The sequence below is a fragment of the Anabas testudineus genome, chromosome 16 (genome assembly GCF_900324465.2).
Source record: "Anabas testudineus chromosome 16, fAnaTes1.2, whole genome shotgun sequence".
NCBI lineage: Eukaryota > Metazoa > Chordata > Actinopteri > Anabantiformes > Anabantidae > Anabas > Anabas testudineus.
In genome coordinates, this window is record NC_046625.1 from 4,027,980 (window position 1) to 4,055,977 (window position 27,998).

The window sequence follows — 27,998 nt, forward strand, 5'->3', positions numbered from 1 at the left end:
CACCTGCCGGAGCTGCAGTCGGTGCCACGATCGGAGGAACACAAGGAGCCGTTTCTGCATGCTATCAACACGGCGAGGTGCGTGTCTACATACGGAGAGATGTTATTTTCAGATGTCTGATGTATATGTTGATGTTTGCGTGACATCCAGAGGGCGATGGGGGGGAGACGCTGCGTTTGCGCACGGTGTGTTTATTCTGGTGCGGCAGCCATCGGTCATTACGCTGCTTCATTCTCAACAATTGTCGCAGTGTCTTTGTGATTTCATTTTTTAAGGAGCACTAAAGCGCGTTTAGAGCATCACATCACGGCCAATCGCACTGAAATGAATCGTGACGCACGAACCCTGCTGCTTGTGGAGAATCATGTGATTAATTATTCAGTTCGTCCTGGTGCTGATGGACAGTAAGTGACGCGCATGGGAAAATACACGTAAAGTAAAAATACTCCATTACAAGTAAAAGGCCTTCATTCAAGATCCTGCTTGATCCAACTAGAGCAAAATATACACTTTGTTAACACTATCAGAAAACAGAAACATACTGGAGTGAGTGATGTGTTTCTAATGTTCATCCTCATTTATGTAAATGGGATAAAGAACCAACATATTAGAAACTTCTCTTAATATAATGCACTTCAGTAAGAGCCCACCGCCCTCTGTGATCTTGATATTAGTCCAATTATCACCTTTCTAACAGTTTTACACGTTTCTGCTGCACTTCATGGAATTTCTGATTATTTTAGTGATGAACAGTCCAAAACTTTGGGAACCTCTGGTTTAATCCATCAATGTACGGTATTTTATACAGGTTTATACACAAAAGTAAACACTTAACTACAGCATGGCTGTTAAATGATGATAAACGATATTTGCTTCTTTACTGTGAAGTATAAATATAAATCTGTTGATGTAACACGCTAAACGTCTGTGTGCCTTCTCTAATGCAGTGAGGAGTGGATGTAAACAGCTCGAGTTGATTTGCAATGTTAAAATTATTAGTAGTAATGAAGAGCTAACAAAGAGCTGTAATGACCAGCTAATTCATTGACACTTGAAACAATTTAATAATCAAAATGAGCAACTTTTAAAACGTAGTTTCAGCTTCTCAAATGTCCAGATTCGATACAGAGACAGAGACAGAAATATCTACAGACATTATCTTGGTTGGTGGAGGTTTGATGTGTCGCTCTAACGTATGCCAACTTTGTTTGTATGAATGTTAGGAAAACATTTGTTAAAGGTAGTTTGACTCCTCACCACATTATTAAGTATATCCACACAGTATAATTAGCTCTTTTCTCTACACAGGTTATCTTGAAAAATGGAGGGAGGAAATTTGTAAGTATACGTTTAGATTTAATTTCACATTGATTGATGAGTTCTCCCAGATTTTTTACAGCAGCTATGAAAGCGTTGGTCCAACATGTGTGTCGCTGCAGTGGTTACTCCCGAGACTATCTGGACCGCTTCATCCAAAGCCAAGACTCATCTGTGGTGAACAAGTTCCAGCAGAAGTACTGGAAAACCAAACAGACGCTCATTAAGGTTACTGGGAAGAAAGAGGACGAGCATGTGGTGGCATCAGACGCAGATTTGGATGCTAAGCTGGAGGTGAGGCAGAATATGAAGCTCTTTCCTTATCAAAAGGTTGACGTTTTACAGCATGCTCAGTGATGCAGGGTGGTTGGCGTGATTCACTGTATATACAACATTTTCCCTTCAGGCAAAACACATTGATTAAAATGGCTTTTTGATTCACACAATGCCAGTATCTCCCCAAGCCTTAAAACTTATATTAGGTTGTCCAGCCTTACACCTCAATTTCAGGACTGAGGTGAATTAAAAGTATAAAAAACCTCCACAAACAAGTGCCAATTTTGTTTATGCTCTTCAGGTCTTCCACTCAATCCAGAGAACGTGCATGGAGCTGCTGAAGGTCATCGAGCAGTACCAGAGGAGGATCTGCTGTAAGTAAATCAACAGCATTGTTTTTAAGAAGCTAACAATGAAAACAGGATATGAATATCCATCAATCTGTAAACTTTCAGTCCACTTCCTCTAAAGTTACATCCACCACCAGCTCCAGGTGGGGATTATGAGTCAAAGACAGGCCAGATTTGAACAGTAGTTCCACAGCTCTGGGTCTCATGCACGTTAAACATGTTCTGGTTACCTCCACAGAGAGAAGTATCAGATCAGATACTTGAAATGGCCCTGATGCGTTTTAATGTAAATAAGGAGCAGGTATTAATGCTTTATGAATTTATGAGCTAAGGCTGAAAAATATGGGAAAATAATCAAATAGCATTTAAAATTATTTGATTCAGTATGTGATATCTTTCCCGTATCACAGACTACGCTCTATTCATATTCTATTGACCTCTGCTAAAGTCGTCAGGCTAAAGTGTGTGTGAGGGCGTGCTGTACTGCTTGTTCAATGTCTTCATCAAGGCCTTAATCATCCACTGTGTGGAGGGGCATCATCTCTTTCCTTATAAACTCTGCTAACAGTTATTTGCAGATCAACCTATTTTAACTATTCAGCAATTTGTTTATTGAACTTCCTTGATCCACATTCACAGATTTCACATAAAGCCTGTGAGCATTAGTATTTATGCCTTGATTGTTTACAACCTGTAGAATAAAAAAATAATAAATAAAACTTGCTAAGAAATTATATAAGGTGGCAGTAACCACCACTGGTCAAAAGGGTTGTCTAATGCCCTCTTTACCACGTTAGATTATACATTTTCACAGATTTATACTTGAGTATGAAGTATTCTCTGCTTCAATGTTGGGTTCTTTTTGAGCATGACTAACACAGAAGTCCAACAATAAAACACCAGCAGTACAGTTGAGATGGGCCATAGCCACTTCATCACCAGCCTCCTCAATACTCCAGAAAGAAAAGAAAATACTCCAGAAAATCCATAAAGTTCCCAGTTACCTTCTATCCAGGAAACCACCTGGAGACTCTAAGACTCTAGGAAGACTGGGTACTCAGCTTTTCTATCCATCAACCACAGCCAGTCTGATGTGATTCTCATCATCATCATTTGAGAAAAAGTTCCCCACATCCATGTGCTGCCTATCAATCTGGGCAACTCCAGCAAAAGAGAATCCCCTGTAGATGTAGAGTCACTTAATTTAGTTTAGCTTAAATATTTCTAAGGCTATCTAGGGGAAGTCTTTTTAGTAAAGCTGCAAATCAACCTGAGGCAAGTTTGTGATATGGAGTCAAGCTATGACTCACAGCTAATCTGAGAACGGTGCTCTCAGTCATCAGCAAGTGGTGCTCTACTACCTCCACCGTCTGTGGTGATTCGTACAGTCATGAATGAACAAATCTTTATCAAGAAACACTTTCAGATGGCAGCCCAAGACGGCACTTAATCAGGATTCCAATATGCTCTCAAAGACTCTGCAAGGAACCATCAACAACACAACTTTCAGAGTTGCTCAAAACCCCCAATGATGTCAAATACAAAAACAATATTATTCTATCATTAATAAAGCTATCCTGCAGCATAAATAATATCAGAAATACTGTTCAAGTAGAATTAATTCTTTCACTTTTACTGTGCAGTTCTTTCCCAAGAGGAGAACGAGCTGGGTCGTTTCCTCCGATCTCAGGGCTCCCAGGATAAAACAAGGGCTGGGAAGATCATGCAGGCCACAGGGAAAGCTCTCTGCTTCTCCTCTCAGCAAAGGTAGGAAACATACAACAACACAACCTTAAGAGATATTTCACATAGACAAGAAAATAAATACTGCTCAAGACAATTAAAGGAACACTTTGAAAACATCAGATTTCAGTGGGGGAATCATGCTGGATATTTATTCTGATATGGACTGGGTGATGTGTTAGAAATGAAAGGATTCCACATCACCACTCATTGTTGCCCCCCAGTTCACCTGAATCAGCTGAAACTGAGTAACAACTCCCTTTGCAAATTAACGGGTAGTATCCAGACGTTTAACTTAATTGGTGCTAAATTGATTAAAAAGTGTTCCTTTAATTTTTTTTTAGCAGTGTATTTATGTAAAAACCAATTCTATCACCTCAAATTACAAAGATTAGTGTAAGAACAATCTACTAATGTAAAGTAATGTAATGACTATTCTCAGAATAACCTATGTCAGACATGCCACATGCACCACATACTGACTTTATCACTACTTCCTACAGACTGGTTCTGAGGAAGCCTCTGTGCCGTTTGTACCAGGAGGTCGAAACGTTTCGCTATCGAGCTATCTCAGACACGTGGCTGACGGTGAATCGAATGGAGCAGTCCAGGACTGAATACCGTGGAGCACTGCTTTGGATGAAGGATGTATCTCAGGAGCTGGATCCAGATACACATAAACAGATGGAGAAATTCCGCAAGGTTAGTCGGGCATGCAGTATTACACACAGAGTAACATATAAAATAAAGTTCAGTGGAGCCGAGTCATTGTATATCTTAGTAGTAACACTAGTCAAATATAAGAAAACTCTGGCAGTAACTTTCTAACAGTGGACTCATTAATTCTCCATTTTATCTGCAATGCTTAATACTGTGCACGCACAAAAAAAGACCTTTACAAACAAATACCACTAGGGGGCGCAACACACCATCAGATCAGAATCGGGGTTTTATTCACCAAGTATGTTGAAACACACGAGGAATTTGATTCCGGCTGTTTTGTGGCTTCATTGGTTCAAATTATAATGCTACAAGAACCCAGGCATGACCTTTTCTGCTTACGCTACAGCTATTCAAACCTGATCCCCAGTGTTTCCGTTTTCACTGCTCAAACCTGTAGGATACATAATACTGTCCTGGTACTTCATTTGGTACATTTTCCTTCCTTTATGCCTCAGGTTCAGGCCCAGGTGCGCACTACCAAAACAAGCTTTGACAAACTGAAGAATGATGTCTGCCAGAAGGTGGACCTGCTGGGAGCCAGCCGCTGCAACCTCCTCTCTCATGTTTTAACGACATACCAGGTATACCACAAACCTAGATTGTTTGCATACACTCCACTGATCTTAAATAGGCTGTTTTCAATGGCTCTACCACATGCAGTTAAGTCAGGAAGGAAGACAAACATGAAAGGACAAAGCAATACAAGACCCAGCATGGAGGTTTCACCCAGATCACACCAGACAAGGAAATATTGTTCATTCAGTTTAAAAGTTCTTTTGAAAAAATTAATGTCCGGCCTTTTCTTGTTAAACTGTGCTTTAGACAACACTTTTGCACTTCTGGGAGAAGACATCCCACACTATGGCAGCTATTCATGAGAGCTTCAAGGGTTGTCAGCAATATGAGTTGTCCACATCGAAGGTCAGAGAGTTTTTATTTCCTCTATATGTTTGACTAAAGTAGATTTGGATCTGGAGAAACAGACAATAACTAAGCTCGTTGACTTCCTGCAGACCCTGCAAGACCCCACAGACAAGCTGGCTAAGAAAAAGGGGAAGAACAAAATGAAAGCAGATACGGATGGAAAGAAATCTGAGACCACAGATGATCAGTGAGTGAAACTTAAAAAAAAAAAAAGATATCTCATTTGGATCTTGACTCATAGAGGTAGACCAAACACATGCCTGCCAACACTGACAATGAGGTCACGTTTACAGCATTTCTACATATCTGTTGTGTCATACACTAAAAACCCTGGGTTACAACTGACCCTTAATTTTACCCAGGAACAGTGGGTTGCTGTGACTTATTGTTTGCACGTCACCACTGTGCCACAGATCAAAAGAACTCATTTGTTTGGTTGTTTTCTACCCACAGTCCTGAGTAAATATTATCCAGTTGACTCAACACTGGATCAGTTTTAACTGAGTGATGTCTGTTTTTCATATTTACAGACTCATCTCACTAGTAAATGAAAACACCAGCGATAAAACCAGAGAGGGTAAGAGATAATATTATTGAATCTACTGTAATGTAGCTAAAATATGTTTTCACTGTGTTATTTATTAAAATAACCTCGTCCATTATCAAATAAGTTGATAATTCTTATCTTGATCCATGTTCAAATCGCTTTGTTGTTAAAACAACAGAACAGATGTGTGAAAGACCTGCTACGTTTCAACCAATCAATAACTTAACTAACCATTTAATAAAAAGATGTAAACAGTTTAGTGGCTATACTGCTGTTGTATTACAATGATTGTATAACCATCGTTGCATAATTACTCTGCCTGGTTATTATAGGAAATGAAGATCCTTTCTCTGGCACTCCAGAGTCGGAAGCAGAGGAGAAGGACAGTGTGACCTTATTGAATGAAATCCTGGGCAGTTTGTCTGTGGATGAGGGCGACTTCTCCAGGGAGTGGATGGAAGTGTTTGGAGACACAGATGATGGAACGAGTGCAGCATCTGGTAGAACAGCAGAGTCAGACCAACAAAAGGAAAACTCCTTCTTTCTACCATCTCAGCTGCTGGACCAGAGCCTGAATAATCTTCAGTCTTCTGTCTCAGGTGAGAGTATACTAGTGTGTACAGTGGTAAACTGCTGTGTGAGCCACACAAGCGTGAACCAGATAGTGATAAATAGTTCTAAAAAGCTCTTTAGTTGTCAAAAGAATTAAATTAAAGTTAGACCACTTGAGGTTTCCACCTTTAGGGAGAACCTCTCTCCCAACTAAAACTATGCAAAAACATCAACATTAGATGCCATTATCCTAATTCAATTAAGCACGTATACTGGAAAACTAAATGTTATTTCATATTGCATTTCCATGAATGAGTATTAACTAATGTAAAAAACGGAGCTGCTTTTCCCCTATTAGAGCTAAACATTTCCACAAAGGGAGAAAAGTGGCTTTAAAAAGATTCATCAAACCCACGTCTGTCAAAGTTATAGAAGGAGACCATTATAAAATGGTAATTACATCTGCTTACCCGTAGGTAATTGCCAACCACTTTCCATTTCATCCAGGTCTGGGCACAGGCTCACAGGACCTCGTCTGGTTTTGCTGATTTGATTTTGTCTATTTCCAGCTCGGAGGTTTGCCGTTAGCCCATTATAAAGCAATAAGCCAATGAAAAGCTGCAGTATGTAGGCATTCCCTGGATAAAATTAAGATGTTGGAATTTCAGTACGACGACTTACAGAGTGATGAAGAATTTAGTTAATTAAAAATCGGTTTAAAATTTGTGTGGCTGCCATATTTATCTATCCCTACAATTGTCAGTATGAAGGAAAGTGATACAGAACTGAACATATAGTATGTTGAAAGTATACCTGAGGCAGGCAATGGGTTGTGAACAGTCATGAGTCTGAAAGAAGAGTCCAGCTACAGTAGTCATCATTTGGTGCTGAGCTGTCAAAGTGTCTTAAACCCCTGCTACTGTTCTCCCCCAAATTACACCAGAACTCAAAATCTCCAAGTAGGAGAAGGTGCAGATGTTTACAAATGCTGGATCACTTGGCAGCATTCAAAGGCTTTGCATGCAATACATCAAGTGCATATCCAAAACGTATTTAAAATCTGTTTCAACTAACGTGCAGAGGTGTGTCACCTCTCAGAATCTAAATAGTACATTAGTCACTCTTTCAAAAAGCAGCACATCAGTAGAAACCAAAACTCATGACCTCCATTTAACCTGAAGACTGGAGCCAAAATCAGGCAAATCCTGGAAACAATCTAGTTCAGGTAAGTTACAGAACTTCTGGTCTGGACCGTGCAGCCAAAACAGGCAAATCAAGACTAAGATGGCAAGAGACCAAGAATGTGAAACAAAGCCATAACAAATCTTCAAGCAAGAAATTCCCCCAAATTCTCCTGAGCCAAGCACATGCAGATGCATCAACTAACAGATGCAGTCACACACTAAGCTGCTAAATTTCAGCAACTGACAAATCTAAAAACGTTCTGCTTCAACACCAGGAACAGCAGAAAGAGTCAATGGGGGCGTAATGAAGGTAACTCTTGGAAGCACCAAACTAAAATACCCTGAGGCTGCAGAAAGCCATTTGGCCATTTAGGATTTGTATTTGGAGTAAAGACTCTATAGTGTGTTACCAAATACAATATCAACAGCACATTCCACCGTCTTCCCTGGTGATGTGTACTGTTGCAACATGCTGTATTTGCTAGCTACACAAATACAATTCAAATAAACTTGATACAAGGCCTCAAAGTTGTAATGGCAACTCCTGGGCTGTGTTTAATAAACCACTAATATTGTCTGATGCGATTTCTGCTGTGATAAATGTTTTATTTCTGTTTGCATGTTTATTACACAAGGTCTGTGTGAGACAGTGTGATGATTTATTTACTGACTCATGCTTTGGCATGTTAAATGTCCCCTGCTGATTAATTCAAATCTGCGTTTCCATTTCAGATTGGGCCGGGATCCTTCCACAAGGCAGCGCCCAAGAAACAGAGCACTCATCTGGAGCCAATCAGAACCCTTCTAAGCCAGCAGTCCAAGGTACAATCAGGCCAAATGAGCAAAACATATGAGAAGATCTAAAAGAAAACAGTAACTCGCTAAAGTCAAAGTAAAACCTGTGTTATGGGAACTTTCTAAGAATCCACGGGCTGCTTCCATTCATAACTTTGGCTCTTTGTCTATTATGTGACCATAACTTTACACAAGAAGCCTTTGAGTATGAATTACCCTTTTTAACTCATTTCACAGAGACAGCAGGAAAATCCAAAGACCTCTCCGCGTGGTTCAACCTGTTTGCTGACTTGGACCCTCTCTCCAACCCCGACGCTATCGGAAGGTCTGACAAAGAGCATGAACTTCACACGGCGTAGTTCTTCCTCACCATCTTGGTGACGTCTGCTGAAGCGAGTACCTTTGTTAGTGGGTATTGCAACATAACGCTGCTGCTTTGACAGAAGATAAATCTGATCTTGAGCTGAAAGAAGCAGTAAAGTAACATTTTAATTTAAAAATGTATATTCTTTTTCATTATTCAAGCCAAAAATAAAAACAGAAATATCTTATTATAATGGGAGACAATGCATTTTTTTGCTCAGGGTGGCAGCAATACACTACAATATTAGTGTCCCACTAACAACCATCAGCTCCTGTGTTCTTTCCATTGTGAAACAAAAACCTTTACGGGACAACCTTGTTAAGCCTGTTGGCAATTTCACTGGGTTAAACATTCAATGTTTAGCATGGATACCTCAGTATGAGTTGTGAACAATAAGCCTTTGACATTAGCTGCCTTGGAAATCTGTAGTCTCTCGTAGCATTCATGCTTTGTTTCTGATTCTCATTACTGACGACTGCAAACAGACAAAACTACTCTGTGAGAAACAACAGTGGGGAAAAAAGCCAACATGGCAAAGATCACAGTGCAATAGTTCATATGTTTACAAAACTGTCCTACATCCTGAGTGCAGTAAGAGATACTCAAAAATAAAGTATATTTTTCTGTCATTACTGAACTAATTATTCTGCAGCTATTTAACACAAAGGTTGAAAAGCAAGAAGTTGTTTCCTTCTTCATGCAGCAAAGACATTTTCCTTGAAGATGTATGCTTTTACATTTGTTTGCCATATGCTGTATTTATCAGTCTTTTGAATCTATTCCAAATGTGCGGCCATAGAATTTGTCATTTATCACTGCATGACGCATGCCTTGTTTGTTATTCAGTAATAGTGTGTTTAAATGTTGAATATTTTTATCAACCAATCAATCATTTTTTATTTAGAATTCAGTTGTAATGGGCAATATTTGCAGTTTCAGTGTGTCGTTTTCAGAGCCAAACTACCTGGAAGGTTTGATAATTGTGAAAATACTGTTTTCAACTACAATGCTGCATAGATTGATGAGAGTAAACGCCTTAATCTAATCACACGTTACCAGGTTAGAACCTCATTAGTATTATTATGGGACTCCTTCTACAGTATAATACAACTGTGTGTTAATTTATTTTGTTGCAACCCAACTCATTTTTGGTGTTAAAGCCATGTGGCATTGTTAATATTTAATCGTAACCAAATACATTGATTGCCTTACCTTGACTACTATTTGTTTATAAATGCCATGCTTGTGGACACTGGAATTATTAGTCGTCTGTCTAAAGCCTTTGGAAAGGATTACATACCAAATCAAAGAGATTTCTTTGTTTCTTTATTGAAAAACACACACACAAGATCTACATAAAAATGCGTAATACACAGGAAAATGGAATCATCACTGCCAAACATGGCAACCATTTCTTAACTGCACTGCAAGATGAGCTTGTGAATAAACTCTGAATTAGTACGACTAAAACTCTCGGAGCTGCAAGCACAACAGAGTATTTTAACTAAGTCTGTGGGGAATGCAATGCATATGTTGTTCATATTTGCGTACAAGTGGTTTTAACAGGACGAAGTTTTGGAATAAAACATTTAACCCTCGCATTCAAAGTTGACCTGCTCTAAATCATTCATGTGGTGGCGACACAGCTTGTGCAGGTAATGTTAGGGCACATCTGCCAAAAATGTTAGTGTAGCTTTACTTCAAACTAAAAATCAACTGCACACTCGAGTTTTGATTGTTTTAACTTAGAGATTGGTCAAAAATAAAAACAGACTATGATCTCTCTTCCAAGTAAGTGCTTCGGCTTGATTTTAACGATGAGCGCCTGTGTTTAGAACACTGCGACTCAGAGTTTATATATTGCTGAACGGTTTATAAACACAACAAAATGCACATAAACATTCTGCTTCTGGCACTAAAATGGTGCCTGTGTCCAAAATACATAACAGGGCTTTCATTGTTTCCAAATTTGCTTTGGTATATATTTAACAAAGGGGCAAAAACAAACAACATAATTGTCAACTTCTTAATTTGTGAGGGTGTAGCTTATGTAGCTAGTTCCATTTATGAGTACTCACGGTTGACCAGTGCAACAGCGATCTCTGGAATGTGTCATAGCACCTGAAACTCTAACCCGAACAGGTTAATGCAAAAGTTACCTCCCGCCAACTGTGGCATCAATCAGCTGATTCAGTCTGTAATAACCTCCCTCTTCAGGGGAAAAAAAAAGCAAGTACATTTCTGCGAAAGACTGGAATGTCTTTCTGTAGAAGAAAGTCATAAACACTCGGGAAAGGCAACATAGTCCAAGCAAGTACATTCCACATGACCTGAGTTACTGACGTGGGTAGTGTGTAGCAATAACAAAGGAGTGGGCTGGGGAGGGGTGCTTTGTGATTGGTTATTTGGTCGTATTTGATGAATAAACTGCTGATATTAGAGTTCTGTGTTGAGCCTACCAAGATTTAATAGTCTACAAATAAAGACTACAAATGCAGATGTAGGTTTTGGGTTTCAAGCCAGTTGGCGTGGCCTGCACTGAAGCGCCTGCTGCTTTCACATAGACAGTGAAATTTAAAATAAACAAAAACAGACCACGGCCTGTATCATTCTGGGCCAGGCATCAACGAGTGCAAACACTGTGGTTATTGTAAGTATTGTAAGACATCCTCATATGTTATAAATATGATATGAGCATTTCCCATCCTGTCAAAAAAGCTTATGTTTGTGTACTTCAGATGTTAGCTCACTGAACACTTGACAGCTAATAAGCTGGTTAGACAACATGAGAAGATTTATAATATCTCATAGTTGTCTCTTAAAAAGTTTTGGATTTTTCCATTTTTAATTTAACTTGATATAACTGCAACAACATGCGCTATGTAGCAATACTTTGAGCAGCTCTGTCTATGTTTTTGGGAAGGAAAAAAAAACAAAGAAAAAAGAAAAAGCAAAGCTATTTTTGTTGTCATGGTACAGAGGAGAAGGTTAGGTTAGTGATGGGTGAACGGAGGCTGTGCCCAAGGTCAGCACACTAAAAGTCTGACCATTATCCATTGTTTGTCATTTATAGACCTTGGGCACTCCCTTCTGGCTAACGTTAGGATTAACGGAGTGCAAGTTTTTTTTTTTCCTTTTTGTTTTTTGTTTTATAACCATTCCACCTGACTAGTTGAAATGTTTTAGCTGTAGGTGGTATGGTCATGAATACCTGAGGACTAGCTGGTGAGCAGTACTTGTGCTGAGCCATCTTTCCCCACATCTGTGTCGGGGCTGTGGCCGTCTGTGCTGCCGTCTGTGTTTATGCCTGTGCTTGTGTCGGTGCTCCAGTCAGTGGAGGCCTGAAAGGTAGGTAGTGGTGCAGTGGGCAGAGTTGGGGTCACCTGAGGCCCGGGGCTCTCGTTACCATGGAGACCAGGGTTGGCGGAGGAGCAGGACGAAGGAGAGATGGGAGAGAAGAGGGAGGAGCAGAGGAGTTTGACAGGACAGAAGGCAGAGCCCCTGGGAATGAAGTTCACCTTGTTTTTGTCCGGGCACGAGAAGAGAGGGAAGCCTTTAGATTTGCCAGACCTGAAGACAACAAGTTAAATTTGTTGTGTTTAAATACCAGTTTTTTTTTTTACCAACACAAGACGTTTGCACTCATCACTACCACCCACAATGCAAATGAGCTTGTTAGCTTTGTTCTAACTGCCCTCTGACATGATTTCACAGTTTGTGAAACTGTATGGTCGAAATAAACTGTATCTATTATATTTTATCTTAATGAGCAGTATGCTCAGAGCTCACACATTATACAGTAGCACAACAGTGAAGTGTCAAATTTGAGGGTGCATTTAGAAACATACAGATCTTAATAAAGGAAAAAAATACTCACACAAACTCCTCAAATACTTTGACCCTCTCACAGCCCTCTGGAGGTTCCCGTTTGAACATGTAACTGTTGTTAGGTTTGGGAGAAGTTGCAAACTTGGGGAGAGGAGAACTACACACACTGTCTGTAAATACAGAAGAAAAAACACAACATATTTTACTTATGACACAAACACTGAAAAAAACCCCAAAACAAATAATTTGTTTTTACCAGTTCTTAGGAGCTGAGATGTGCTTGAAAAAGATCCAATTAGGATTTTTATACTAAATACTAAATCAATGCATCTTTCGATGCACTACCCTATGGAGGATAAACATCCTTTTCTACAAAACCTTTTCAGTAAACATGAGAAGAAAAATGTCAAAGGCTAAGCTGCTGTACAAAATCTTGTAAGACTGAGAAAACGATTAAATTCATATTAGAAACTAACAATATCAGCGTAAATGTTCAAAGTACACAGTATAATCAAAGTCAAGTGATAATTTTGAGTTGCATGCAGGAAGCTAATAATCAATTAATCTCCAAAACTAAAATAAACACAAACCACAGTGCAAAATAGCTTTTTTTTTTTTTTGCACAGCTCCCGCTCGAGCCGCAAAACAACTTTTAAGGATGTAGTATTACTCCAAAACCTGTAGTACTCTAGAATTTAATGAGTAAAATCAAGAGCTCCCCTTTAATTTAAAACACTACATCTTCCAATTAGTGTAAGCTCACCTTTGTTGATTTCCTCTGCAGAACAGGGGCTTCCATCAGGGGAATGGAGGTGGTCAGAGCTGCAGGGGCGGGGTGACGGACTGGACTCACCACTGGAAGGCGCTTGTGTGTCGGTGTCACGCGTGTCTCCACCGTTGCTGTAGCGATGCGGCGGGAAGGGGGGTCGACGGCCATCCACCACATCCATGGCCTACGAGTTGAGAGGTGGTGGTGAAATGTCATGCGTTAACGTATAGATTGTAAAATGGCAGAGCAGTGAGGCTTAGCATTTGGAGAGACTCATAACTCATTCACAAGGTCATGTTCAGTTCCCCATAATAGTCACAATGTCCTTGGAAAAACACTGCTCAATACACTGAATAGCTACCTGCTCACTCGCTGGACAACATCACCCTGGGCTGAGAGCATCAGCTGTAATGTCCTACATGCAAAAATGACTGTAACTAAAGGTCTGTGGTGTTTTCTGTTTAAAGGGCAACTGGAAAATCAAACACCGCACCAGAGGGTGGATCAACTGTCAAACAGACGACCGGAGTGATGTACAGAGCGTTTCACCTTGGAACAGCCGAAAAAAATCTTGGTGCACAGCAGGCTGTAAATCTTTGGTGGTGTGTATGTTTGCATGTGTGAGTGACTTTCTAAGAAGAGAGCTTTACAGACCTGCCAAGGTTTACAACTCCACATCAGGCACGATTTACAGGTATACCTGCCTCAGAGCGATTTAATGTAGTGTAGAGTTAGAATATATGTGTCTTAGTAACCGACTACAGTGCAAAATTCTGAGTGACTTTAAAGTAAAGTGAAAAAGAGTGTTTTCATAACTTTAAAAGTGTGTGTGAGCTTTACAAAGGGGATCCTCTTTAAAATGACAAAATATTTGTAGCAAACTGGTAACAATCTAAACAGATATAAACAAGTTGTGTTTTGAGAATCCATCATAGCAGGGTGAGTGGGTCGCCATTTCTTTCTGTCGCCTGGGCTCTTGATGTGTTTTTTTCCTTAATTTGATCACTGCCTTATTTAATTATTATAATTTAGGGAGTGAATACTTCTCTAGGCACAGTAGCTGATTGTACTAACAGTCTGCACGATATTTAACCAAACTGGGACAATACTTCACTAAAATTGACAAATCAGGAAGTGCCATGTGAGTTTGGTGAGTATAACACAACTTGTACAATGTACCAATCTCATATTTGCTGATCAACAGATTATTTTTAAACACTGCTTAACCAATTGCCAGTGTGTGTACACATACCTGTATCCCTTGCTCCCAGTCCTCTCTGATAAACACATTTTCTAGCTCATGGTTGATGCCCTCCACGCTGCTCGGCACTCTGCAAATGAAGGATTTTGGCACAGGGATTGTCGAGAAGGCTGGTGAAGTTCCCTTGTACTGGAAAGACAAACAAAAAACAAAATATTTACTCATAGTACATTCACAGGACATTTGTGCAACAAATACACAATACAACCTCTGTCTTGGAATCTGTGACACCAAGAGCTGAGGTATTGTTGCTGATCCAGTTTCATGGCATATTTAATGGGTGGAGGCACTACGTTAAATATATGTTACTGAAGTAGGATCAAATGTCCTAAGGAACAAAAACACAGTCACGATTGTGATCTTCCACAAATAGTTCGAGGCAGAGCATATCAATGTTTATATTAATTTTCCCACAGTGGTTTATCTGTACCGTTGCTGGGCATCTGTTAATGAATGAACTGCAAACAAGGACAGTACAAGACATGCCCAGACACATTCCCCCATCTCCCCCTCTCTTTTTCTTTTGACACAGCTGGTCAGAAGGGGGACTGTTGACATACAGCATTCGACACAGCATTATGGTTATAATAATAATTACTTGCTGATAACCTACAGCTTTATAATAAACACAAACTGAAGCAGCAAATAAAAAATAAGCAGATTAATTTATCATTTGGAATGGTTAAGCTATTACTGCAGAGAGCCTGGTTAACCCTGATGTATTCATTTTCAGTTTTCTTATCACCAACTGTGATATGGTTCTGTTAAGTTTTCTCTCTTTTGCCTGGCTGCTAAGCTACCTTATCATATCACCACTGTCAGGGTAAAATATTGCATCACTGAAAGAGTTAGTTAATATTTTCACTAGAAGAGAGCATGGCTGTGACTCAGTTTGAGAATCGCATGAATGTTGACAACAGTAACTCACCTGAGATTGGCATGCAGCACTGTGCTGTGCCTGTTGGGGCAGCTGCAGTGAGCTCTGCACACTGTCTTTGCTCTGTCGGCTGACCTGTTTGCTTCGCTGCAGCTGCAGCCTCAGTTTAGCAATCTGCTGAAAGAAAAGTAACAACACTTCAGCAACGGACATCTCACAGTAGAGCCATTGAGGCAATATTTCTGTCAACATGAGACATTTCCTATCAGTGAAGTAAATGCAGCCAGAAGGTGACAAGTATAAATTGCTCCCATGTAAGGCTGAAGCTAACAACAATCTTTAAAATAAATTAACTTGCCAATTACAGTCTTGTTGAATGTAGTGGCCAACAACAGTTCCCTAAGACTAGTTCTTAAAGCAACAGTCTGCAATGCTCGTGTTTTGATGCACACCAAGATACATTGAGATTTCTTCAAATATGTTTTGTTGACAGTCCAAACCTTTAATATCAGTTTAATATCATGTTAATACAAGAAAATGCAGAAAAACACACGTTTGAGAAGGTAGAATTAGAAAAGTAGCAAGGAGAGACCAGGAATTGAGCCACTAATCCTGGGGTTCGTAGAAGACCACTCTACCACCTGAGCTACTATCGCATACAAATAATATTATAAAGTTGGCATGTGTTTAAAAAAAAAAAAAAGGCTAAACACGTGCTTGAATATCAAGATAGTTTACTTTCTGTTGGACACATCACTTGATTGCTGCAGCTACCCCATGCATTTAACCGTTGACCTACTGACATAAGTTGGCAGCTCTGAAACACTTTTTGAGTTTGTCGTTTGCTCTCTTACGTGGCTTACAACGGCACTATTGTACTATCAGTCTTAATCATAAAAAGTACTTCAGTCTGCACACATAAATACCAACTTGATCTGAATATCTTTGGATAATCAGTGTTGCACGTCTGATGATGAAACACGTTAAGTCACAGGGTGTTTCTGCATCTGGCCCAGTATCAGCACAAAAACAGGATACCCTTTGTGAGCCTAAGAGACACAGTTGTACTATGCAGACAAAGGTGTGGTCTTCAATGCTGATCTTGTAATCCTGGCAACATAGTCAACAAAGAGACTCGTTCTTTTCATAGATGTCCTCCCACACATGTAATCGCAGAGGTTAGAGAGCAAGAATGCAGTTCACTACATTCATTGAGTGACCAAGCAACACTCGATAATGACAAGTCCAGGCAATCCCGATGTAATCTCAGAGGATGAGAAAGAAGTTTTCCTGGCTGTGCTAGACGACTGATTGTACAGGCCAGGGGACTGGGATTGTCCTAGTTGCAGTGTATGTCTACACTAAGACTTGAATGTGATTTATAAAAGTCAGATAGATTTTATGAGTTCACACTACTGAGTCACTAAGAAATGTGTTTTATGCATCTCTTGTGGCTATATTTGTTCAAATGTGTCTCCTCCTATTGCAGTTATGTCACTGCAGGTAATTTAAATTCACCCCATGTACAATTCAATTTGCAGTAAAAGAGATGTCATCCTAACAACTGAATAGAAACGTATGTAACATTAAATTCTTGGGCATTCAGATCTAGCACTTTATATGGCGTGAGTAAGCATGATGAGACAAGCTTAACAGTAGGGTGGTGACACATGGTCACGAATGTTAAATACAAAGAGCACCAGAGTTGATATACTGTATTGTCATTGTGAAAAGTTTATTTCTGCATGCCATTAATAGTTTTTAACTCTTCTTGTGTTGCTAATAGAAATGTATGTGCCTATTGTGTTGTAGGGGTATATGTGAAGCTTGAGTCAGTACCCTGAGCCAGCTCACTCAGTGTGCAGGGAAGAATATGGCTTCTTCACCCTTGAGAGGAGCTCCTGCACCGTCTCTCAAAAACAACAGGCCATAATGAGATGCAAGAGTGCAGTTGGAGTAGGAAATGGGGGAGAAGGAGGTTAAATTTAGACTGTGGTTTGAAGAGCTGGAGACTTAATAGCTCCATGTGGTCTGCTGGTTGGCCACCAAGCCCGGCAGATAGACAGGAGTGGAAACCAACCTTAAGCAGCATAATATTTAGGCTGACCTCAGACCCTGACAAATAAAACACATTTTGAGTAAATGGAATGAACCTCAAAAATGACAAAAACATGCTCTTCGATTTGGCTGTGTGAATGTTGTAAGCTAGTAAGGCCTAATTTAGAGTCAGAATGTTGACGGCTTTCATTGTTTTAATCGGCTTGTGGTGCTTGTTGTCAGACGCAGCTGTGACTTGTGTGAAACCAAGGTCAAGACTAGTAGATCTACCTCTTTGAGGTGGTCTGCGCTACCCCAGGAGGCTGATCGCTGGTGAGGACTTCCCTGTTCTGCTCCTTCGTCAATCCAGAGACCTGGAGTCTGAAACACAGAAAGATACAAGCTGACACATACCCACATGTTATGCAACTTTATATATAATGTTCTCTTAACACACATCCACACCAGTTCATGATGACACGCACTCCATATGTACTATACTGATAAGCCACCAGGCACACAAACACAAACACAAGACTGTTAAAAGATGTGCTGCAGGATGTAGATGCAAACACACCTACAATAAATTACATCAACTTTAGAGCATAAGGTTATCATCCAGCAAATTCTAAAATGTTTTCACTGCAGGGTGGTCCCTTGTTTACAGAGATCAGACAACTGAAGAGTCGAAGACGGTCCTTGTTGAGTCTTGTAGCTAACACGATCCCTCACTGTGAAGTCAACTCTGAATGTGAGCATCAAGTAAATGCCTAAAATACAATGTCTGGATAAGTAGTTGAACAAAATGGAGGTGAAAGCGGTAACGAGTGCCATATGTTCAGAAAATCTGGAATCAATGAACATGACGAGAACAGTCATGAGATACCATTACAGAGGAAACAGGAAAAACCTAAGTCATGACAAGTTTCATTGCTTCAATTAGTAGGCTGGGTTAAGATGAATGCATCTGTGGGAGGGCACAAAACATATCTTTTGTGTACAGGCTAAACAGAGTAGTACAGTCTAAACATCCAGCCATTATTATAATTCAACATGCCAAGAGATAAATGACAGGGACACCAAAGTATGTACGGGACACCTTTGTCAGCCACAGGTGATGTTTACAAGGAATTAACCATTTAGCCTAAGGGGACTATTCCAATTTGCAGAATATGTACAGTACACTGCTACGTTCATACTCAGCCAACGAGTCTACAGACTGTTAGTGCACCCGTATGAAAACATCTGATATACAAAACAGAGACATCTTTTAGACCTCCAATGCATAAACAAGGAAACAGTTAAGTTATGTAAATATATGCAAAAACTGAAACTGAAAGAGACTGAGATGTTTCACAGGGTTGCTTGAAACCACATACTTCCCCCTGATTATGCATATCAACAGTGCCTCTGGTTCTCAGACATCTGATGTTCTTGGTGAACACAGTAGTACAAAGCATCTTAAATGTCAATGTCCTCACACTGCCTTATGTCTGACCCCATACAAACAGAAAAACCTCTATAGCTGCCCAACTAATGCACAAGCCTCGCCCTATGATATGGAATATCACACTGTGAATAATGAGGAACACCCTTGAAGCAGTTTGCGCAGGCTTGCTGGCACTGGTCTCCCCAGAAAAGGACAAGCAAATTAAATGGTTGCTTGTGCTCTCATAAAGGAACCACTGTGGATGGCAGATGTGTAGCTAGCCTTTAGCATTAACATTTTGTGCATGGCCTATGGAATGACTTCTGCAGTTTGATGCCTCTGCCAAACATTGAGGGACTTGATGCTGCCTAATCCGTTCATGCAGAATGCAGATTGCTGATTGCTGTAAAAGGCCAGACAGGCTTTATGGAGTTGTGGACTTTGCCGTTGAAACTAAGTTCTCACAGATGTTGTATGACGTCAAGATGGCATAGTTCTTACTACTTATATCTCAATGAAATTCGAAACAGTTTCACTGGGAAGTGAGCTTTACGTTTTCACAGCACTGCACAGTAGTGGTTAAAGATCATTTTTATCTGAGAATCATAGGAAAAAATGAAGAGGTTCAAGGTAGGAATGGACAGGACAAGATGGTGTTACTAATGGTGTTGCTCTTGGAAGAAAATGGTCTTTGTTCAATCCGTGATAGGAGTTGATTGCATTTATGTCTCAAAGTATATTTCAACCATAAACCGAACTCCGTATTAATTTATGCTTCTGTTTTGAATATCAGGGATGCAAATTACATGAAAGCAGCAGGTGACAGGTGACACTTTTTCCTTACTGTGGAACTCATTTTGGAACCCAGTAATCTACAGTAAGACAAAACAGATAAAAATACTGCAGGTAATCTCTCTTTATTGACTCTTTTACCCATAAACAAAATTTATCTTAGCAAGAACCACCACCTTTGTTTAGCTCAGAGGCCCTTTTATCATGCCTGCTCTTGAACTTCCGGCCTCAGCGTGTGCTTTGTAGACTTGTGTGCCAGGTGTTGACTGATAATGTACTGCTGCACAGATAAAACCCTGTTACTGTAGCCTGCAGCTTGCTTCCCATTATGAATCCCACCCAAAGGGTTACATACAAGCGACATCCTCAAGAATCCAGCTATGTTCCAAAGCAGGAAATAATGACTCTGCTTCAATAGAATTTCAGTGGAATTTGTGCTGGTTTGTTTAGCTCGCAAGTCGAGACATGCGAGCAGGGTGCCTGTGCTATCATTTGGTAAGGTTTAGCGAAAAAGACAACCTGGGTTCTGATCTGATGGGTGGCTTTGTGTAGCTATTATCTTGTGCATGTCTGAAACTTGCTAATAATTCCTGGATGAATATCTCACAGGGTATTTGTTTTTGTTCTTGCTCCAACCTGCCTAAATCTATATTCCGATAAACTGATAATCTACACTAATAACATGCACTTCTACAGTAAGATCATACTATGAGAAAAATAATGATTGTGGGTACAGCACACCAAATAATATACATTTGTCGGTAACTTGTGTTTGGCACCACTGGTGTCCGTTACAGCAAAACCTTACCAGACAGATTCTCAAATGATATTGTAGCCCAGTAATGAAATGTTTTACCAGCAGCACTCAGTGGCATTAAAAACAACAGGCTAGTTTGTTTTGTTTATATTTCCGTTATGTTTTTAGATATATACACAAATGCGGACTACTGATTAGCTATTTCCTCTTACCCAGGGAAGGAACACGCACGCATGTCAGTGGTCAGCTCGCTGCCAGCTGTAGCCTTTGTGTTGTGTTCCAGTGCAACCAAAGACGTGGGGCATCGCACAATGTTTGATCAGTTTGCATTTGTCAGTGTTAGTTCTTTGAGGATGGCTTGGAGTGTCAAGGCCCTAATCTTCATACAGACATTCTCTGTGCTCTGTAACCACAAGGCCCAGGGCATACAGACCTATGCCGGAACACTGATTAGCATATGTATGGACCCTCTGCTCCCCAACTCCCACACAAAAGGCAGGCAGGCTGTGCAGCCACGAGAGCCAGGTGGTAAGCAGTGGGATTTCTCCTCGCCTCAACCATAGCCTGGGGGACAGGTGCAAACAACTTCACCTCCATGCAGGGCTACATTACAGCTCAAAGAAGAGGCTGTCTTGAACTTGTGCAATGCACAACAAAAGAGGCCAGGGACCTTTTGTCTCATGCTTTCTGCTGTTGTTGTCTTATAAAAAGAGCTGGGCCCAGGCATAGCTTGTTAACAGGAAGTGGTCTCTGACTATCCTTGGGGGAGTTTGCGCATTGAATTGCTCAAGGACTGTCAAGTGTGTCACACTCTCCCACATCATTACAACACAGCCAAATGTTTTCCATCTAAAATTTCCACAGCTTTTAAAGACAAATCTCTTAACTGGATTTTGATTTTGTTCAGACTTCAGTTGGCTCTTTGCTGATAGTGGCTGGGAAATATATTTGATGCCATGTCATTATAGCACAGGCAGACATCTCAATATGCCCCCCAAAAAATAGGTAGGTAAACAAGATGGCAGTATATTACTGCTCAGAAATTTTTGTGCATGAACATTTTTCATGGCCTTAATAAAAAATGAAACTGATTTTCCATAATACAAGTTTTTTTCCCCAGAGTTGCATTGCAACCCTGTAATTAGGGGTGTTTATTCTGTATACAGCCACTTGAAGACATCTTGCAAGGCCCTCTCACCACTTCCTCAGCCTACACACAAAGAAATGCAAGGCAAATAAGGGGTTAAAGGGATGAAGCCCATGTAAATGAGGCTTGGCGGTCTTCATTCAGACACATGAAAGGCTTCTGTTAGCAAAGAGGGAGTACTCATTGTCATGATCATACATATTCAATATTCTTTCATAACAGAAACCCTCCCAAAAGCTTCATCCCCAAAAATTAAGCTCTTAGAGGAGAACTGCATTTAGCCATCAGTCACAGGGCAAGATTAGTGGGTGATCGTGTGTGGGGCTGCTACCCAGAAAAACTGTGGCCAGGCTCAGTGTTAAATCCATACATAGGCTTTATAAACTGTTATAATCTATTAAAAGTTGCAATGAGGGAATTTAGGTGTATACATGTGCACATTTTAAATTATAGTCTCAGGCTATTGTTTGTAAATGTGTCGCCTTCACCAGCAACTGTGACAGAAACTAACAATTATTTGGAAGTCCTAAGTACCATAATTTTCTAGGAAAGAGGTGAAAGTGTGTTTTAAATTTTGAGATTTATGAGACACTGGGTTAAGATTGTAGGTTAAATTATTATACTTACGGTGTTTATTCTAGGTCAAACCTTAAACTGACTACAACGTAATGCAGACCATATTGGATAAAATGTGTCCATGATTATTAAATAAGGTCAATCTGTACAGTGAGCTTTTCACTCGCACCCCCCCAGATATGACTGTCTGGGCAATATGACTTCACTTTTCCTAAATTCCTTGTTTATTCAATATTGCAACATGCTTTTCTTGGTGATGATGTGATGCTCAACACAACAGCAAATGACGAATCTCAAGATTATTTTGCCTTTATGAGACAGTTAACGGTGAAGAGACAAAGGAAACAAAATCAGAGAAGGGGATCTGATACAAAAGCCCAAGGCTGTAAGTGAACTGTGCTGATGATGTGGTCTGCACTTTAGGCTAATGCATGTAGCTAAAGGTTAATGTTCTTAATGCACACTGCCAAAGTTTCACCTTTCAGTATTGATATGTGCATGTACATTTTCGAACATGTCACAAAACTGCCAACATATTATACAAGTATTATGTTGTTGATATCAGGTATATTCTACAGGCCTATATCCTAGACAGGATTCCCTGAATGGTGTTTACCTGTGTAGCTTTGTCTTTCATGCAGGAAGGGTAGGGTCCATGCGAGTCCCGAGGCCACTGGCCGGTGAGGTATGGCCCTGTGATTGCATCCAAGGAAGACGTCCGCCGGATGGCACTGGAACTTCGAACCTGCAATTTGGGCCTTTCTGCTGTGAATTAAAAATAAAAAAACAGGATAAGGCACATGCACACACACCCATGCAGGCGTCTGTACTGAGTAAGCATTATTTGCAGACACCCTGAGGCATTTTTGACATTGAACTTGCCAACTTTTTTCTGTGTGTCAATAAGAATGAGTGTAATATACAGTGCTTAGTGTAATATACTGTGTGATAAATCTCAGTGCAAATGTGCAGCCAAGGACTGGGGGCCAGATTTTGAGACACTCAGCAACTCCTGGGGTTTAAGTTTTTGGCAAAAAATATAATGTGAAACAACTTTAAACAAAAAAAGCAATTGCATAATTAAAAAGTTACTGTCAAATATGCTGGCCTACATATCCTTGGCCTGTTTTTTAACCTATGTGTTGTAATAGAAGCCTAAACATGGCTGTATGTAGATCTTTGCTATACAAGAACCAAATTGATATAGGAGGTCACTGACTGAAAAAATAACTTGATATGGAATCTCTGCTACTGTACATTAGACACTAAGGGCAATTATTCTAATGAAATGATTATCAGTACAGAGCTAAATCAGACAGAAGACAATGTAAATGGCTGAACAGGAGTATCTGATGTTATGAGTCTGCTGTAAGGCAGAGTAGTTAAGCACACACCACCCACATAAGAACTCATAAACAACCACACCACAATGCACATCAATACTGCCTGCATCCACTCAACATTCCTGCAGCGACACGCAAAAAAATAAAAAATTGAAAAAGAAATACAGAGGAAAAAAAAAAAAAGCAAATCAAAAGACAACAGTTTGAGAGCACCGTGAGGTGGCAGCAAGAACTGGATTCATTTTATTAGCATCAACTGCACTTTGGGGATTACTAAAAGGAATATTAGTAAAGGAAACGGGTACATTTGCTCTATTATTGGATTGAATATGCTAAGGTTTTTTCCAATATGAACACACTAATGCACACACTGAAATTGTCGACATGGGCCTCCGCTCTCCTAGCAGAACTACACAGCCATTCATAGTTGTTCTTTGTTCACAAAATACACAGGCCTACCCACCCAAAGGTATTGCCTAAGTAAGCTTACTGGGCTACAGTAAAATTCCCTAAAGCACCATAGACAAAAGGAAGCAGGCTAAATTTCCATCAATATTGATATAGGCCAAGCCAGAGCTCTCAGAACCACGATAGTGGTTATTTTCCACCGTCTCCCCACTTGCTAGACTAGAATAATCTCCTGATGAGAAAAGAAACAGTGTGAAAGAAGGCAAGACATCAAAGCAGCCCATCTGCTGATTTCAGGGATAAGTTAGTGGTGTGTGTGATATTAAAAGGAATATTTTCAGGTTGTATTTTAATAAGAACTTTCCGTCACTGGGCATTTGGCAAGCTGCAAAAAAGCCTCTATACTTCCAGGGATAAAGGGTTGGTTCCTTAACTGTAGATCAGAAGTGACTGTCAACACAAACATGTGGCTCAAATCAGTAAAGCAAAGCAGAACGGTTTCCTGGAGGTTCTCACAAGCCTGCATGACCAGTTGAAGAATAAAAAAAAAAGAATCACATATTGTAGCTTGATCTCATGATCACAGTATAAAAAAAAAAAAACAAAAAAAACAATCACTGCACTTTTGGTTACTAAGAAAGACTCACTCAACATTTCAAACATTATCTGGCTGCTCAATCTTCACAAATGTGAACATTTTGTGGTTAAAAACCTTCAGAGGACCAAATAACTTTCAGATTTAATGATATTTTTCAGAAGAAAAATGTCATTAACAACATAATAGCTTGATTAAACAGTGATGAAAGCAATCATTATCTGCAGCCTGAAATTATATTATTATTTGTTATATCGCTCACTGTATTATAAACGTATGCTGTTAATACTCATGAAACTTTAAGTTAATATACTTTATTATTTAAATACCGCACCTTACACAGCATTGTCTTTCTCTGATTGCTTAATCATATAGGTAAGGGTTAATCCCTTCAATCACTGTGCTGATCTGAAATAAAATTAGGAGCAGAAACAGCCATCGTCTTTCATACAGTATGAATGATGATATTAATCTTGGCCTGGTCTTTCAAAGTTATGAGGTTCAGCATGTGTTCCTCAGCTGGTCAGGAAGTGTCTTGTTAGCATTAATAGCATCTCTCAATGAGTCCAGCGCGTACCTCCTCAAACAAACTATCTCAGGCTAATTTGGGTGTATCTGATGGATGCGTAAGATTTGCAAACAATGCTAAAATTCCATTTTTAAAGACTCGGAGATGAAGAATGAGCAATTTAATCACATTAGAGTTAAGGTCCAACTCACAGAAACAATTGTGTTGTTAAACTACAGAAAACACATTGCAGTGCTCATTTTAACATTTGGCCCTACGCTGCAGTTTGAATGGGTGACAATGAAGCATGGCTGTTTCAGCACAGCTGGCACTTTGTCAGAGAGCGGGAGTTTCATTGTTCGGGCAGCGTGGTAAGAGAATGATGTCATGTGGTGAACCTAAAAGGTCATAATGTGGATTATATTACTCTTTAATCTGTCCTTCATCGTCAGGTCAAGATCTGAACTTGACATTGGTGCATAACCATCATGTATTCACATTGTCTGGTTCTAGCACCCATGGTTCCGTAAAGGCACTTTGGACTGAACTGCCCACCAAATGGCAAGCATTAAGTCTGTGAGTGGGTTCAAAGTACTACAGTGAATGAAAAATTACAAAGTGCAAAGCCCACTGCTTCAGCCATATCAAGGTGGGCAGTTGTGATGAAAGAGGGAGATTGCTAAATTGTGCTCAGATTGTTGTACTTCCTGGAAGATGCACAACTATTTGCATGTTTTGACTGCTAGTCGCCACTGGCCCCTCAGATATGATCATAGTCGTTATCAGAGGCCTCTCATTCGTGTTTCCACTGGGAGGTCACAGCCATGAAGGAGGAGAGAGTCTATCATCATCACTGGCTAGGGACACCGGCCTGGGTTAGAGGTCATACCATTCAGAGGACTGAGGTATGCATGGCATGCCAGTGGAGTGGGAAATCAACACCAACCTCTAGCTAACGGGTGAAATCCTCATGGCTGGTACTGTCTACTTAGTAGTGGTAGAAAGAAACTGTGCTGCTTTGCATGGTACACTGGTCAGCTCAGTTCAAGAAATGAGGAATGTGATGCACATTACAATTATGAAACTCTATATGAACATAATATCCACCATGTGGCATGAGACAAGTGGGCTGCCATTTTGGTTAAGGTAAGAGCTATGAGACTATTAACTCTTAAAGCAATTAAATATAACTAATGGCAGTAGCATTGACCAGCTGGTGCACTGTAGTTGCTATGTAGTGTGTGGCAATTTGTGGAATAATCTCATTAGAAGTACAGAACACTATAGTACTGACTACTTCAGATTTAGTAATACCCCTCTGAAGCTAGAAAAACTAGAATATGTCTTTCTGTCTCTAAATACTGGAAAAGCCAGCTGTATTCAGACACATCCACTTCACAATGTGCCTTTAACACTTGCCATATAGTGTGTGGTTATGTGCGTGTTTCACACAGAAAACAGTGTTTACAGGAAAAAAATAGAATTCCAGGACAAATGCTATTCTGTCCTAAAAAAAGTATACTGCTACTGGCCTGAAATCCAGCCACAATGTTGATATTTGGCAAGAGAGGCTGTCATGTAAATACGTTTAATTAGCACTGGGGAAATGAGAATTTAAGCATTATTGGAGGCTCACGTCCTCCTTTAGTTTGTCTACATATCACTTCCAAGCAGCAGCTGAGCATGACATGAATGACACAGCAGTTCCCTCCATGGTGAAGCTTAGCACATGTTCTGGATGTGCCGAGCACTCTCCACACATCTGTGGTGTACATATGGAGTGAAGTCAAAACACCTGATCTTTCCCTTGGCGCTGCTTCTGCTGGGACTGACGTGGCCCCTTTTACAACTGAATGCACGTCTTTCTGCCAATGCTCTCCTCCCTTTCCCTCTTGTCAAAAGTCCATTGGAAACAAGAGACCCAACAGGGCAGTCTATTCTCTTTATGAGTGCCTAATTGTGTAAGTGGATGACAGGCTAAATAGTTTATGCATCAAGTGCATCAACCTAGTGCCTAGGGCAAAGGAACTGCCAAACTTGTTCCAGACTTACAGAGTGAACCAAATGTAATACAATAACTTACGCAAATAAAATGTTTAGGTGTAGTAATCTGCATACCAGTTAGTGTGACAAGTTACCATGATGTTATCAATGCACAACACGTGGTGACATGGCATTTCTTGGTCTATGTAAGCCAAAAGGGGTTAAAATAAGTGTTTTTACCTCTGGATACTGGAGAGTCTGAGGGACATGAGGAGTCCTTATTTTCAGGGGACAGTCTTTGCTTAGCATTTGAACTTCCTGAAGTTAGTGTCGGACTGGAAGGGGGACTGGAGCCTCGGCTGCTCGTGGCTCCTCCGTGGAAGGTCTGCGCCCGCGTCGGGCTGCTCTGACCCGCACGCAGGAGCTGGTAGGGCACGGTGGCACGGATGGGGTGCAAACGGCAGCTGCTGTTGCTGAACGAGCCGGGGGAACCCGCATTGTTGCGTCTCACCCTCGGCTGCTGGAGTGAGTTGCTGGGGGCTGACATCCTCCGAAAGTGGGTGCAATTCCTACCGCAGTAAGTAAAACGCACTGCCGAAGTTGCTGCTTCTCTTTAAGAAGAGGAGGTGGCGTCGGTGAGATAAACATTAACGTTAGCTTGTTAGCAAAAAAAAAAGACGTTAGCTTCCCTTTTAAACACTTCAACTCATACACTCGAGGGAAAAGGCTCCGATACACATTAGTTTATGATAAACTTACCTTTAAGACACTATCACATGCCGACGTGAGCTGTTACCGCGGTACATGTAACTTTAAAAGATGTTTTTGGTACTTTTAGAGACGTTTAATTCGTGTTTTCCAGCGCTAGCAGCGTCTCCCCCATCACGTCCACTCTAAGTGACAGTTGTTTCTG

At 40.3% G+C, this 27,998-nt stretch overlaps 2 protein-coding genes across 4 annotated transcripts; one reads left to right on the plus strand and one right to left on the minus strand.

The window, feature by feature from the left end:
* On the plus strand, positions 1-11,983 carry ica1 (islet cell autoantigen 1). The gene is made up of 13 exons (XM_026371321.1): positions 1-77; positions 1,309-1,338; positions 1,440-1,611; positions 1,895-1,967; positions 3,587-3,710; positions 4,190-4,388; positions 4,865-4,990; positions 5,232-5,330; positions 5,423-5,520; positions 5,864-5,910; positions 6,213-6,479; positions 8,349-8,438; positions 8,649-11,983. Exons 2-13 carry the CDS (start codon positions 1,322-1,324, stop codon positions 8,768-8,770), a joined length of 1,434 nt encoding a protein of 477 aa, XP_026227106.1. The 5' UTR covers positions 1-77; positions 1,309-1,321; the 3' UTR covers positions 8,771-11,983.
* LOC113169705 (glucocorticoid-induced transcript 1 protein) lies at positions 10,085-27,988 on the minus strand. 3 transcript variants are annotated; one of them, XM_026371320.1, is made up of 9 exons: positions 27,845-27,988; positions 27,326-27,696; positions 22,865-23,013; positions 17,839-17,928; positions 15,562-15,684; positions 14,625-14,762; positions 13,367-13,556; positions 12,653-12,773; positions 10,085-12,345 (listed from the first exon to the last, which is right to left on the minus strand). In XM_026371320.1, exons 2-9 carry the CDS (start codon positions 27,630-27,632, stop codon positions 11,994-11,996), a joined length of 1,470 nt encoding a protein of 489 aa, XP_026227105.1. In that variant the 5' UTR covers positions 27,633-27,696; positions 27,845-27,988; the 3' UTR covers positions 10,085-11,993. The 3 variants fall into 3 exon arrangements, with proteins under 3 accessions (XP_026227105.1, XP_026227103.1, XP_026227104.1); XM_026371318.1 differs by having other exon boundaries at positions 15,562-15,687; XM_026371319.1 differs by lacking the exon at positions 27,845-27,988 and having other exon boundaries at positions 15,562-15,687; positions 27,326-27,836.
* Positions 27,989-27,998: the final 10 nt, after the last annotated feature.